This window comes from Typopeltis vanoorti, chromosome 15 (genome assembly GCF_054136105.1).
Source record: "Typopeltis vanoorti isolate ZY-2024b chromosome 15, IOZ_Tvanoo_1.0, whole genome shotgun sequence".
NCBI classification, from domain to species: domain Eukaryota; kingdom Metazoa; phylum Arthropoda; class Arachnida; order Uropygi; family Thelyphonidae; genus Typopeltis; species Typopeltis vanoorti.
In genome coordinates, this window is record NC_143563.1 from 3,969,947 (window position 1) to 3,985,593 (window position 15,647).

Here is a 15,647-nt window from a genome sequence, read left to right on the forward strand (position 1 = left end):
GCCTATGGCAGAGATCGATCCCAGAGTCTGTTGTTGGATAGAGCAGATTCGTACCCACTCGGCCGTTTTTTTTTGTTTTAATTTTGTCGCGTGTAGCTTGGTGGGAGTGACGTATGCAGTCGCGGCGCTAGACGTCTAGAAGGAAAAGCGTCCATTCTAGTCGCAGACCAGAGGAACTTTTACTAAGCCGTTTTTCGAACTGTTTTTGGCTAAAACGGCTTCGCCTACTTCCTATACGGAAATAAAAGCATTCGATGATTTTTTTTTTTTTTCGTTTTTGTTTTGTTCCTCACTTACGTTATCTAAATGTAACTTCTTAGCCAATATCAATACAAATTGACTAAAAAAAGCATCACATAAATTGTGATGTTTTTTCAAAACTATAAAAAAAAAAAAAATCAGAAACAATATGTACCCAGCGTCATGTCATACACCTCTTCATGTGCTTTCACGTAGTGCGTTGTTTTTACTTGGAAATCCAGTTTGCAGTATTGCTCAACTCTTCCCCTTTAAATTCGTAATGATGCCCAATGATATCATATTTAGTTTACTTATACTCTTGAGACATGAAAGTAAGTTTTTAATTATCCATTTATAACTCATTATGGGAGATGATGCTCATATATTATAACGCAGAAATCTCACAGGTTAAGTACATTAATTTTTTTCAATTGATTTATATTTTATTTCGAATAATATAAGAATATAAGCTTGTTATTGCCTACGAATAGGAGTTTGTTACTTGAAAAGTAAATACCAGTCTGTTTGGCCAAACGCTTAGCTTCTCCAACGGGTTGCGAGTTCGAATTCTAGTGTGATATTGTATATACGTTTTTGAACATGTATAAACGAAATTTACATAGTAAACAACTTTCTGTTGCTCAATGTAAGATCATCCTGCATGTTTGGGACCTGAAGTGTCATTTAAAAAATCTCGTATGTGGGCTGTACAAAGTAGTCCGTCGTGGATAGTTCGATTATTATCCCATCATCTTTGCTACAGTATGTAAAATTTAAAGTGATATTTACATTGGTGGGGGAGAGTACAAAAGTTATGCAGTATGCCCATCTTCCTGAAATACTGGCATGAATTGATGAGCAATAAATTACGTATAATTTGATATCATTTTTATTAAGTAAAGGAATTGTATTATGGTTTTATTTATTTATTTTTATTTTTAAAATATTTATTTTTTTAAAAATAGTAATATATTAAATTTGGAGTCTTCCAACTCCATGGAAGACTTTAGTTAGTTATTATTAGAAAGTTAGCCTTTCTAATAATAATAATTAATAAATAATATTCGCTCTCCCTTCCCAAAATTAAAGTTGGATTTTTCCCCCCTCTCCCATTGGCTGAATGTAGGGTTATATTTTACAACCTAAGTATTTATCAGTGAGCGGATAGCAACAGACAAAACTATATTTTGTATTTCTTAATTACTCAGGTTTTTCATCCCACAAAACAAGGAAACTGATAAGAATAAGCATCGCAGTGCATTGTTTGAAGAACCCTTGCCGAGTATAAATTTTTGAATGCTAGCATTTCTCCATTTTGCCCAATTTTCTTATCAAATTTAGCATTGCTATAACACTTTCATGCAGAGTATTTTGATAAATGGTTCAAAGTAAACCATTCATGTTAAAGCAAGCCGATAGATGAGGTCTAATAAATAATAAATAATTGAAGCTTCTGGTTTAGGTTTCCCTATTTTGTAAAGTGCTTAGTGTTTAGTCTGTGCTAAGAATTACCCACTACAACACTATAAAATTTGCTAAAGGATTCGTTAAGTTATTATATGATATTTGTTAATGGATAACTTATGTTAATACAGATATGTTGAATATAAAATGACAGCCATATTGTTTCTTCACATGCAGTTTGCTTGCAAACAACTTGTATGACAGAACTTATTGTTTGAGTTAGTTCAAGGGTGGTCTCTGAGTCAAGTTGGAGTGATTACATCACACACTAAATCATGTGGCACATGCTGCTGTCTCTATCCATAAGATACCAGTGTTAATTCTAAGTTGGATAAAAATTAATATCAAATTCATGGCAATTTGGATGTCGAGTTTGAAAGAAGAACACAGTTTAGATTTATTTCCCCGAGAATTTATATCAATGCCTGTGTAGCCTTCTGGAAATGATGTTTTCATGAATAGTGCTAGGCTGCCTGAAGAAAGATCCTAATAGGTTTGAATTTAGTCGCTGATTAAAGGAACTTTTTCTAAGCTGAATTTCTTCAACATTTTTCTGAGTTAGTCAATCTTTCATGTCAAGTCAAGAAAATGGACCTTAAAGAACAATATGCAAGAGAGTTTTTTAAAAAGAATTAATGTTGAGCAACTTTTACATGTGAAGTATAGACTTAGATATACTGATATTATTGAAGAAAAAATGAAACAGTTTGTGAACAAGAATCAAACCTTTGAGTATAACGAAAGAAAACATTTATTAATTCAGCTAGGGAGGCATGTGACAAAGTTGTTAACAAGGGTAGGTACAAAAATAAGAACACTGGTGGACACAAGAAGTTAAAAAAATGGTCCTAGAAAAGAAGAAAGCATATTGAATGTTCCTACAGAGAAAAATTTAAGAAGCTAAGCTGTGTAAAAGTAGTCAAACGAAAGTCATGGGAAGACTTCAGTGAGAATATAGAAGATAAACATCAGGTAGGTGGGAAAATGTTTTGGACGCTGTTGAAAAATCTGAGAAATGGAGAAAAAGTATTGTAAAAGTAATTAAGAATGACAAAGGTGACATGAAAAGTGAAGATAAAGATATATTTTAGATGTCTGGAGTAATTATCTTGAAAAATTTAAATGAAACAAGCAGTGACAGAGCATCAGTAGAAAAAATTCAAGAGGAATGCAAACAGGAATACATATCAATACTTGAGATAGAGAAAGCTCTCAAAAGCATGAAATGTGGAAAGGCAGCTGGAGTAAATGATATTTGACCAAAAATTCTCAAATATGAAGGTATAAAACTTTTGCAGTGGCTGTGCTGCATAATTTAGTAGGCATATTCCGAAGGTCAAATTCTAAATGACTGGAGAGTAGAAATCTCATACTTTTTATTTATAAAAGGGGAATAAAACTGAATGTGAGTAATATAGAGGAATCACTGTACTAAGTGTTCCAGGTAAGATTTAGCATATTAGAGAAAAACTGAGCTAAGAAAAATTGTGGAAGAGAAACTTGGCAAAAAACAAGCTAGATTCAGACCAAATAACAGTTGACAGTATCAGATTTTTACTTTATGATCAACAGTTGAGAAAGTGTAGGAATATAACAAGGATATGTACTTTAGTTTTGTATATCCGGAAAAGGCATATCACAAAGTGCTTAGAGAAAAGGTTTTTTAAAAAGGAGTTAAGGTAAATGGAACATTTTCATAAAGTAATACATGATTAATATTTAAGTTGTAAGTCAGCAGTTAAAATTGAATGGAATATAGGAAGGTGGTTTGATGTAAAATCAGAGATAGGACAAGAGCATACACTACTGCACTCTTATTCATCATCTATATGGATCACATTATGAAAGTGACATTAAATGTGATATTAGAATTGGAGATATCAAATTTAGCTCTTTGCTTTATGCAGATGATGTACTCCTAAACAAATTCCATTACAAGTCAACAGGATTCTCTAAATTGAATAACAAATGTAACAAATTTGGTATCAAAATCAGCAATAAAAAACCAAGACTATGAAAATTGACAACAATACAGAAAACTTCATAACATCTGCATTCTCAGTAGAAAACATATAGAACAAGTTAAATATTTCTACTGTTTAGGCATAGTTTTTAGTGAAGATAGCAAATTATATATAGAAATAGACAACAGAATAAGCAAAGCTGGTATGGTGGGGAGTCGTTTAAATAAATTTATATTGAATAAGAGAGAAATTAACCAAATCCAGGCACATTTAGAAAATGCCTTAGAATACAGAAATATAAGATCTGACAGTATTGGATTGCTAACAAGTGACACACTAATTTGGAGGAAAATTATTGATAGAAGATTAGTAATGTAAACTTCAGTTCTCCTAGACGAGTCTTTGACTCCATGGGGTCTTAAAGTAATAATAATAATAATAGGATAATAAACTTAATTATGTATTAATGCCATATCATCTGTATACTATATTGAGGGTACATATCAGGAATTTGGTGATGATTATTATGAGGTTAAAAATTGCCATTTAACCACCTTACCGCCCATTATGGATCAAATATGCATCCTCACACACTTCCTATCCATCATATATTTCAATGTAATACAGTGGTATTACAATTTTAATAGGCACTTTGCATCCATGATAATCTTGACGTCTTGGCCGGTAGCGTGGTTTACAAAGTTAAGTACCAGGAGGTATTTCACATCTTTCCATTATGAATTGAATTCCCACAAAGTTCTCTTACTTTACATTATACTTAGTATGATTAAAAAAAAAAAACTGGTTATGGCTTTGAATGAGAATGAATGATGGTTTTAAATGACAAGTTCGGTAATGAAGTACATCTATAATGCTCTGACTCTGCATATCATAAGATATGGAAAGCAGGTTACTTGAAGTATATTTTCAGAGTAATTTGTCCTGTTCTGCTTTAAGAGGGGTATTTTTTAATAGTTAAAATTTCTTAATTTTTATTAATATATTAATACAAATAAATAAACAAAATTTTGCTTATTTTGTTTTCCCTCTGTTCTTTTCTTTTATTTTTATAAGTCAGAGGAATTGAAATTTCACAGGGCCTGTTATTGCTAATATCTATTTACTTCAATAACTCCGCATAAAGCATCATCCACATAAAGCAAAGAGCTGTTTGATATCTCCAATTCTAGTGTCCGGCTTGATGCCACTTTCTTTCATAATGTTCATCCTTGTCTTACCCCTGATTTAACATCAAACCATCTTCCTGTATTTCCTTCAATTCTAACTGCTGATATATAGATCTAACTCTGATATAATTTAAATATAAATTATGTATTGCTCTGTATAATGTTCCATTCATCCCATATAATTGTAGTGTTTTGAAAAGCTTTTTTCTGGGCACCTTGTCATTTGTTTTTTCCAAGATTACAAAACTTAAGTATTGATTCTTCTCATATTTCTCAACTATTTGTCTTAAAGTGAAAGTCTGATCTTGACAACCTCTATTTGGCCTGAATCCAACATGTTCTTCTCCAAGTTTCTCTTCCACAATCTTTCTCAACCGCTTTTAGTATTAGAAGCATTAATATAATTTTTAGTATTAGTATATTAGAATATATTTAGGAATCATGCAAAGCCAGCAAACAATTAGGGGAGTCTTTAAGAGGAATAAATGCAAAAATATAATAATAATAATAATATTATTATTATTATTATCTGAGACTTCTAGGGAGTCAAGGACTCAAGGGAGGCTGTAAATTACCCAACCCGGCTATCATACCTACCCTTGAATTCATTCACACTAGATGCACTCACTACCCGTAAGGGCAAATTATTCCACTCACTCACTGCTCTATAGGAGAAAAACCTAGCTCTTACGACATCAGGTAACACTGAGCCCAGTGTAGTCATCATCATCATCAAATTCCTGCCATGTACCCTCAAGAGGTGTACAGGATATGATAGCACTACATGAAAAAAACTACATCATTACTAACTTCCTATCCACGATTTATCTCCAAATCAGTCTGTTACTTGTCAAGACTCCAACATTATCAGATCTTATATTTCTATCGTCTAAGGCACTTTGTACCGTATCAATCCACCTATATCTTGGTCTTCCTCTGGGTCATTTTGCTGCCAACCTGGCAGAGAACACTTGTTTTGCTAATCTTTCCTTGCCCATTCTGTTTAAGTGACCATACCACCTGAGATGAGCTCTGCTAACGCATTCCTGGATGCTGACAATGTCAAGTTCTTTCCTAATATCCTCGTTTTTAATATGATATTGCCATTGATGCCATCTGTTCACGCCTATAATCTTTCTCAGGACTCTTATATCTGCGGTCTCTAGTCTTTGGTCAAGTGTTTTACTTCTGACCCAGCTCTCAGATCCATAAGTTAAAACTGGTTTGAACACTGTCTTGTATACAGCTAATTTAGTGTTACGACTAATTTCTCTCTTATTCCATATGAATTTATTCAATTGACTTTCCACCATACCAGCTTTGCTGACTATGTTGCCTTATTTCTATATTTAATTTACCATCTTCAGTAAAAATCGTGCCTAATTAGCTGAAATGTTTTACTTGTTCCACAGGTTCTCCATTCACAACACAGTTGAAATTTTCAACGATTCTGCCTATTTTCATTGTCTTTGTCTTTTTATTGCTGACCTTTATACCATATCTATTACAGCAGCTATTCAATTTAATCAAAGAATCGTGCAGACTTGTAGCAGATTTATTTAGAAGTATAACATCATCTGCATAAAGCAAAGAGCTGACATTAACATCTCCAATTTTGATATCATGTTTAATACCACTTTCCTTCATAATGTGATCCATATAGATAATGAATAACAGAGGGGGATAATGTACATCCTTGTCTCATGCCACATTTAACATTAAACCATCTTCCTGTACTTCCTTCAATTCTAATTGCTGACTTACAACTCAAATAAAGACTAAGTATTGCTTGATATAATGCCCCATTGACACCATATAACTGCAGCGTATTGAATAGCTTTTCTCTTGGCACCTTGTCATATGCCTTTTCCAAATCGATAAAACTTAAATACAGATCTTTGTTATATTCCCATGCTTTCTCGACTATTTGTCGTAAAGTGAAGATCTTTTCCTGACAGCCTCTATTTGGCCTGAATCCAGCTTGTTCTTCACCAAGCTTTTCTTCCACAATTCTTCTCAACTGTTTCTCAAGTATACTTGCATAGATCTTGCCAGGAACACTCAGTAGGGAAATACCTCTGTAATTCTCACATTCAGTTTTATTTCCCTTTTTATATATGGGTACTATGAGAGCTCTACTCCAATCATTGGGAATTCATCCCTCTGTCCAGGCTTTCTGAACCATGCAGTGCAGCCACTGTAAGACCCTTATACCACCATACTTCAGCATTTCTGGTCGAATATCATCTACTCCTGCTGCCTTTCCACATTTCAAGCCTTTGATGGCTTTTTCTACTTCAAGTATGGATATGTATTCCTGACTGCATGCCTGGTCAGTGTTTTTTACCACTGTGCTGTCATCACTGCTTGTTTCATTTAGCAGTTTTTCAAAGTAATTACTCCATACTTCAAGGATATCTTTTTCTCCTGTTTTCATGTCACCTTTATCATCTCTAACTCCTTTTACAGCAGTCTTTCCTCCATTCCTAAGCTTCTTCAACAACACCTCCAGAATATTTTGCCACCTTCTTGATACTTATTTTCTATATTCTTGCCAAAGTCCTCCCATGACTTTTGTTTAGCTAGTTTTACACAGTGTTTAGCATTCTTGCATTTGTCTCTATATTCTCTAAGAGCACAAGCTGGCTTATTTGAAAGAAACTTTTGATATGCTTTCTTCTTTTCCTTCACTACCTTTTTAACTTCCTGTGTCCACCAGGGAGTTCTGATTTTTTTTATCCTTGCAGACAACCTCACCACATCCCTCTCTGGCAGAATCGATGTTTTCTTCAGAGTTTGCCACTGAATCTCCAAGGTTTGATTCCTGTTCTCAAACTCTTTCATTTTTTTTCTATAATCTTTGTGTATTTTAGTCTATGGTTCACATCTGAGAGCTGCTCAACTTTTATTCGCTTTAAAACTTTCTTACATGTTATTCTTTTCAATATGAAATTCAATTTTATCCTGCTCAAGACTAAATAGTGATCACTTCCAATTTCAAATCCTCTGTACATCTGGTGTCCTGCACCAGGGAGAAAACATCACTATCAACAATAACATATTCAATGAGACTTTTCTTATTCCTAGCCTCTTCTCTCCATGTGCATTTGTGCACATTTTTATATTGGAACATGGTGTTAGTAATAACCAGTCCATGTCCTGAGCAAAAATCCAACAGATATTTGCCATTATTATTAGCTTTGCTCTTTTCTCCAAATTTTCCCAAAATATTTTTGCATGTCTCACAATCATTTTTTACTCTGCTATTTAGATCACCAACAAGGATCAACTTTTCCTTTTTCATTGTGTCACTTGCTTTTTCTAAACCCTCAAAAAATTCATCCACTTCTACCTTAGTAGAACCTTCTGTGGGACCATAGGCACAAATAAGTCTCATTGTCCAGTTCCCCATTCTCATATTTGCCCACATTACTCTACTTGAGACCGACTGCCATTCAAGAAGATTAGCCTCGTATTTTGTGTTGAATACTATGGCTACTCCTTCTTTTCCTTGATTTTCATTGCCTGAATATAACATTTTGTATTTATTGCTCAGAAAGATCTCACCAGTTTTGGTCTTTTTTGTTTCAGTCATTCCTATTATGTCGATCTGGTACTTATCTAATTCCTCAGTTAGCTCCATTTCTTTGCCATTCAGGCTTCTTATGTTGAATTGGGGTTTGTTTTCAGATTTGTTCCAGTAGCTGACTTTTTGCTGTTCTCCCAGGTTTCCTGGCGAAAACAACGGGGGGGCCTTGTTTAACTGGGTGACGCCCCAGCCGGCATGAAATTTTGTCATGTTGTACCATTATTTTTTATTTTGGTTTAACCAATAAGAATATAATTTGGTTGGCTAAATCCCAAATTGCCAGCCCATCCTCGTTCGTTCAGTATCCAAGTAGATACCCAACAGGGTGCGCCACGAGAAGGTGAGGATTGGACATTAGGTCAGAAGCCCTGGTCAGTTCTCCGCATTCCTTTAAAGGCTATGTGGAGGTCTCTTCTTAGTTATACAGCTTTGACCTTTAAGCACCCCCATTAAAGGGGATAATGCTGGGTATAGAAACAATGACATTTATATACTTTATACTAATGCCAGGAGTATCCGGAATAAGGGAGAGGAATTGGTTTGCGCAGATAACATCAGCGTGGCCAAAAGTTATTGGGATCACTGAGACGTGGTTGACAGAAGGGGATATAATAACATGAATAGAAGTCTCTGGGTACAGCATTTTTCATCAGAATAGGAGGGAAAAGTGTGGTGGTGGTGGGGTACTGCTTATGATAAGTGACGACGTATGTCCTCTACGAGTGGAGGCTTTGGAAGGAAGTGAGATAAATGATTTTGAAAGCATGTGAGGTAGAGGTAGGCAAGACAGAATATTTAGTGGGGTGTTGCTACAGATCCAGGAGCACAGAGGATGGGGACCAGGAGATGTTTAGACTGTTAAGTTTGGTAAGTGCAAGAAGAATCATTGTTATGGGAGATTTTAACTACAGTAGTGTAAATTGGAGAGAGGAAGATGCATGTAGTAATAGGGGAATGGAATTTCTAGAATTCTTGAGGGACAAATGTCTTAGGCAACATGTAACAGAGGGAACAAGAGGTTCAAGAGTTTTGGATTTGGTTATAGCATCAGAAGAGTTGATAATAACTGTGATGACATCTCTCCCACCAGTTGGAGAGAGTGACCATATGGTTTTTGACTTGGTAAATGAATTGACATGCAGGAGTATCAAAGAGACGGGAACTTGTGTGGAATTATAAAGCAGGTGATTATAATAGTCTTAGACATCAACTTCGGGAAGTTTCATGGAGAGAGGAATTGGAAGGCCGGGATATCATTAGTGCGTGGGAAATTGTGAAAGAATATTTGTTAGCAGCAATGGTAAGTTGTATACCAAGAGTGAAGAAGAGAACACAATTTCGAGTAAAGTGGATGATAAATAATATTAAACAGGAATTGCATGCGTAAAAGAGGCTATGGAAGAGATATAAGGAGACAGGTGAAGAGAAGATGCATGAAGAATATAAGACACAGGCCAGAAGAGTGACTAATGTAGTAAGGAAAGCCAAACTGGAATATGAGAGGAGATTGAACCTAAGATCCAAAGAAAATCCTAGGGAATTTTTTTATGAGAAATGACTGTGGAAGAATGATATTGTGGGATAAAAATGGGAATAGAGTGACTGATGCAGAGGCCATAGTGGAATTGTTCAATGAACACTTTATTGGAGTATTTCATCCTAGAGGAGTCAGTTTTAATGCTAGAGGGATAGGGTTGGTTTGAGGTTTAGAGGTACAGGAGGAGAGTGTGTTTCAGATACTGAGTACTCTGGATGTCAGTAAAGCTTTGGGACTGGATGGTATTTCACCACGAGTTTTGAGAGAATGTGCTAGGGAACTGACAGTGTCTTTAACCTTGCTTTTCAATGAAAGTCTGGCTGCGGGAAATGTGCCCAGGGAATGAAAGGAATGTAAGATAGTGCCATTGCATAAGCGTGGTAACAGACTGGAAGTGTCTAATTATAGGCCAGTCTGTGTGTCATCAGTAGTTGTTAAGATCTTGGAGAAAGTAGTGAGGGACCGTATACAGCATTGGGCAGATGAGGGTAATGTTATCTGTGAGAGTCAACATGGATTTGTGAAAGGGCGCTCTTGTTTTAGCAATATGCTAGCTTTTTATAATAAAGTTACAACATTAGATGAGGGAAAGGCATATACAGCAATTTTCTTAGACAGCGAAGGCATTTGACAGGGCCACATGATAAGCTGATATTTAAGTTGCAGCACATGGGTCTGGATGTCAGATTGGTCAACTGGATTCAGGATTGGCTTTCCGATAGGTATCAGAGAGTTGTGTATGGTGGAGCAGTTTCAAGGAGGCAGAGGGTTACAAGTGGGGTCCCACAGGGCTCAGTACTAGGACCTATATTGTTTAACCTTTATATCAATGACATCGCCAGTCGATTGCAAGGGGATATTCAGTTGTTTGTGGATGATGGAAAGCTGGGAAGGATTATTAGTAATAGTGCAGATGTAGTAGCCCTGCAAGAGGATTTGAATAAGCTAGATAGATTGGCAAATGAATGGGGGTGTCAGTTTAATGCAACAAAATGTAAGGTCTTGAGGTTTGGAAAACATCGATGGGATGCTGCATACTCTATTGGAGGAGTTATACTGGAGGAAGTAGGGGAGACAAGAGATCTGGGGTTGATGATTGATAGAAACCTGAAATTTAGGGTACATATTGCAAAGGTGGTGAAGGTAACACAGAGGATTGCTGTAGTTATGAGAAGGACACTGACCTGCAGAGATAAATGGGGTATCATTCCATTATATAAGTCTCTGATCAGACCACACTTAGACTATTGTTTTCAGATTTGGTCCCCAGGATTTGAAGGGGTTAAATTAACTGTGGAAAGGGTACAAAGACGGATGACAAAGATGGTTTCAGGACTGTACAATTTTGGTTATGAGGATCGGCTGAGGGAATGTGGACTGCAGAGTTTAGTGGATAGAAGAAGGAGAGATGATATGATTGAGACTTTTAAACTGTTGAGAGGTGGTTACAGGGTTGACACTGGGGAGTTCTTTTGCTTGGTTGAACAGCGGGAAGGAGTGATGACAGGAGGCCATCCCTGGAAGTTACGAAAGGAAACTGTGAGCAAGAGGGTGAGGAGTGGTTTCTTTGTGTGGAGGGTAGTTGAACCGTGAAATGCATTGCCTGATGGAGTGGTGAGAGCGAGAACGGTCAATGAGTTTAAGGAGTGGTATGATAGACTTTGTGTTTCTTAAGGGGGTCCTCTCCTCGATGAGTCTTGACAGACTTTATGTTCTTAGGAAGGACCTCCCACGATGAGTCTTTTGACTCCATGGAGGCCTGAATAATAATGATAATAATAATAATTACCCCTTTCTTGACTGCAAATAAATTAAACTTCTATGGATGCCCCCATATTCTCTCCCCACCTTCCATATAACGAAAAATTTCATCAGTTGAAATGCTATAACACCCATTCAAAAGTTTGTAGACCTCTATCATATCACCCCTCTTTCTCCTGTTAACCAGAGTCTGCAATCCACATACTTGCAATTTGTCCTCATAATCTAAATCCCATAATCCGGATATAATCTTTGTAACTCTTCTTTGCACTTTTTCCACAGCGTCTTTATCCACTTGGAACCCGGGAGACCAAATCTGCGCACAGTAATCCAAGTGTGATCTTATCAAAGCTTTATAAAGCGCAAAATTACTTCCTTATCCTTACATTTCAAGGTTCGCTTCAACATAGCAATTATCCTCTGAGTTGTATTTGCAACTTTTGCTATGTGACCTTTGAACTTTAAATTCTTACCACCAGTGCACCAAGATCCCGTGCCTCTCCAGTTTCTTGTAGCATAGCCCTGCTAATATAATATGCCGCTGGAACTCTAATCATGCCAAAGTGCATAACTTTATACTTACTAACATTAAACTGACAGCCATAATGTAGGTGATATTGCTATTCTGTGCACTGCACACCCAGCACATCTTGAATGTATGCTCGTGGTGAGAATAGTGTTCTCTAAGGTTGAGAAGATTTGGTATTTATAAAGTGTTAAGAGATGAGCAAAAGAGAAGTAATGTTTAGAAAAAAGGAAAAAAAAAGAATGCCAAGCTTTTGGGAAACTGATGGGACTATGAACACAATGTGTTTATGCCAGGATAGGCTAGATGTGAAAGTCAGCGCAAGAATTAAAAGATCTTGTAAGTGTTGCCGAATGTTAGCAAAGTGAAGGAATATGAGGCATGGCCTTTTTTTCTCAAAATAAGGCCTAATTATGTTTTATAGCATTAAAATTTACTAAATTATCTTTACCCTCACTTGAGAATGGCTAGAAGTTCATTTAAAGCATTGCCTATAGAAGATCCTAAAGTCTTTATCATCTGAGTGCTACAAGGTTTTGCAAGTGATGTAGAGGAACAGAGTGTACTGTTATTAGCAAAGCTATGAATATGTTTGGACATTAGTGAGGGAATATAATCTGTATAGCAAAAAGAGTGTAGGTGAAAGCATAGAGCCTTGAAGTACTCCAGCATTGATGGAAAAAATCAGATGAGAGAAACCATTCACTATAGCATGCAGTAAACAACCAAAGAGGAAGCTGGCAATCCACTTAATATAGAGTAGGAGGGAAACCATAAGATGGCAGCTTAGTGTCAGACTTGATCACATGCCTTGGTAATATCAAGAGCAGCTGCACGAGATTTCTTTCCGTGGCCTTATCCAAAAGTGGGTAAGGTTAGCAAAAAGATCTGTTGTGGAACAAGAATGGCAGAATCCATGTTGGTTATCACTAATTAACCATTGAGTCTCTAGGTGAAGAACCTTGTTATTGATGAAGACCTTCTCCATTCAGTGGTGTAGCTGGGGGGGGGTCTGCACCAGGCAGCACTTTTCACGAGACCTAATTTTATTTTTCGATAATTCTTTTATTTATGTTAACTTAGTAATTCTTATTACTTAATTAGTAATTAGTTTTTAACAACTATACTTACAACTAAAATAAACATAGTGTTTTAATTTATTTTCCTCTATGTCATTTTGACTTTTTTGTAATATTTTTGGTGTGTATTCAGGGGTGACAAAAGTTCTAGATACGCCACTGTCTCCATTACTTTGGAGAGTACTGAGTCAGAGACAATGGGACAATAGTTCAATGGCTGGCTAACTTTTATCTCTCCTATTTATGAATAGGCTGGATAAAATTTGCTTCCATTTGCTGTGAGATAGATTTCCAGATGAGCGAGTAGGGCAGCATGTAAAGACAATACAGGATGGATGTTAAAAATGTAAAAATGAATATATGCTTTCTACCACTTAAATGTCTAGTTGGCACTTCCTTCAACTAGGAAAGGTATGCTTTTAAGTTGGAATTTTCACCTTACCAGAGCCCTATTTGTAGAAATAGGTTTATACCACAAGAAGTTGGGTTTGACTAACTGGAAGCAGCTGTCTGTTGCACATATACTACAGAGTATAATTGTAAACTCAATATTTTACTCAATGACAGACCTGTCTATAATGTAATTAGCAAAGACCAGACTCAAAACTAATTAAACAATTAAATTATTATACAAGGTACATTCCTGAAATACATCCGCTGTTGAAACCGTGGATTTCATCATACTCATCCTCCACATATCTATAAGTCTTACTAAGGTGCCTAAAGAAGGTTACTGATACTTTTTTTGATTTATGGCTGAAGCAACTATGGCTATGAGGCCAGTGTATTAAATGTGTAAATTGCAGGTGTTTTTCTGACCAGTTTGTCTGTTTTCCAGGAAGAAAACCTAAGTTTCTGGGAGGAAAAAACCTTCACACTTCCATATGAGATTGTCTAACTCACCTTCAGCTGGTAAAGCCCTGATAAAGGTTGGTGATCACACCCTATAGTTGATTGACTCTCCCATGTACTATTTTGCTAAATATTTTTCTAGTTGCCTTTGAAGTCTTACTGGCGATTATAACCACTAAGACTTCAAAGGTAAAATTAAAGATTTGTTTGTTAGATAGTGAAACAGTGATTACTGTTGATGTAGTTTTGCTATTCACCAAGAAACCACTCAAAGAAACTCTGTGCTCTAACAGAAATTTCCCTGGAGATAGTAACTTATTTAAATTCACTATAAATGCAGGCTATTTTACTTTCAAAGTCATCCCTCACTTAAAAGTCTAGCTGGCATTGGAATAAAAATGAAATATGAAAGCAAATTGAGGAAATAGTCATAGGCAGTCCATCTCAGCAGCTTTGCTGCACTGTTTTATGGAAAGTCCAACTCATTGGTACCATTTCTTCTCAACCTCTTATTTGGCTTTGCTTTGTAGATATCTTAGCAGTTTGGTCACACTCAGAGATAGAATCAGTACAATTTCTGGATAAACTCCATGTTCCATACCAAGTACATTATTTAACATTAATTTAACAACAGCATTTCCTTTCTTGACACTTGAACAATCTTCAAGCAATATTCATTCTTCTGTTTATTGAAAACCTTCCTTTACGAACAGATACATCCATCAGAGAAGACAGGTATTATCAATATATTGAGCTCATTCTATATTTTCTACCGATTGCCTTCTGTTAAAAGAAGTAAACAGATTACCATTACTACTACTGTATTTTCCTGAAAATAAGTCCGGGTCTTATATTAATTTTTGCTCCAAAAGATGCATTAGGGCTTAGTTTCTGGGAATGTCTTATTTATTCATGTACAGAAATCTACATTTATTCAAATACAGTAATGTCATCTTCTTCTGGAACATTGTCATAACTCTCCAAAATCCGAATTCCGGCCTGAATTTTTTGCGACTCCATTTCCTGTAGAACCATTGGCCCCAATCTCTCATGCCCAGCAATAGAGCTCTCCTTAAGTGAGCACTTCTTGTCCATGTAGCCTGCTCGTAGTGCATTGGCAATACAGCTATCAGTGATTTTATCCCATGAATTCTTTACCTAAGTCACGACCTCTTGCAGGCTAGGCTTCACAAAGTTTCCACACTGATTTCTCTCCATTCTATTTTCAATGTAGTCATTGATTTCCATGAGCAAATGGTCCTTGAATGGCTTGTTTATTGCAATATCAATATCAAGAGTCTGGAGATAGGCAGTCATTCCTGCGGGAATCATTATTTGATCTATTCTTCTCTCTGCAAGGAAGTTCTTCATGTCTTTAGCGCGGTGAGTGCTGGCTGAATCCCAGACTAGCAGACCTCTTTGACAATCTTGCAAAACAAGTGGCAACA

At 36.1% G+C, this 15,647-nt stretch overlaps 1 protein-coding gene across 9 annotated transcripts in view; it reads left to right on the top strand.

Moving 5' to 3' along the window:
- The first annotated feature begins 437 nt into the window (after positions 1–437).
- The window catches only part of LOC150098315 (uncharacterized), a 47,278-nt gene continuing 32,068 nt past the window's right edge, over positions 438–15,647 (top strand). For 2 of the 9 annotated variants that reach the window (XR_016549452.1, XR_016549450.1), the window contains exon 1: positions 438–647. Coding sequence is in view for 5 of the 9 variants with exons in the window: in XM_090404661.1 (XP_090260787.1) it covers positions 14,232–14,276 (45 nt within the window). In the remaining 4 variants the exon portion in view is untranslated. Of the gene's footprint in view, positions 648–790; positions 1,003–14,185; positions 14,277–15,647 lie in introns of those variants that run through there. The other 7 variants (XR_016549451.1, XM_090404664.1, XM_090404661.1 and 4 more) reach the window with 6 other exon arrangements.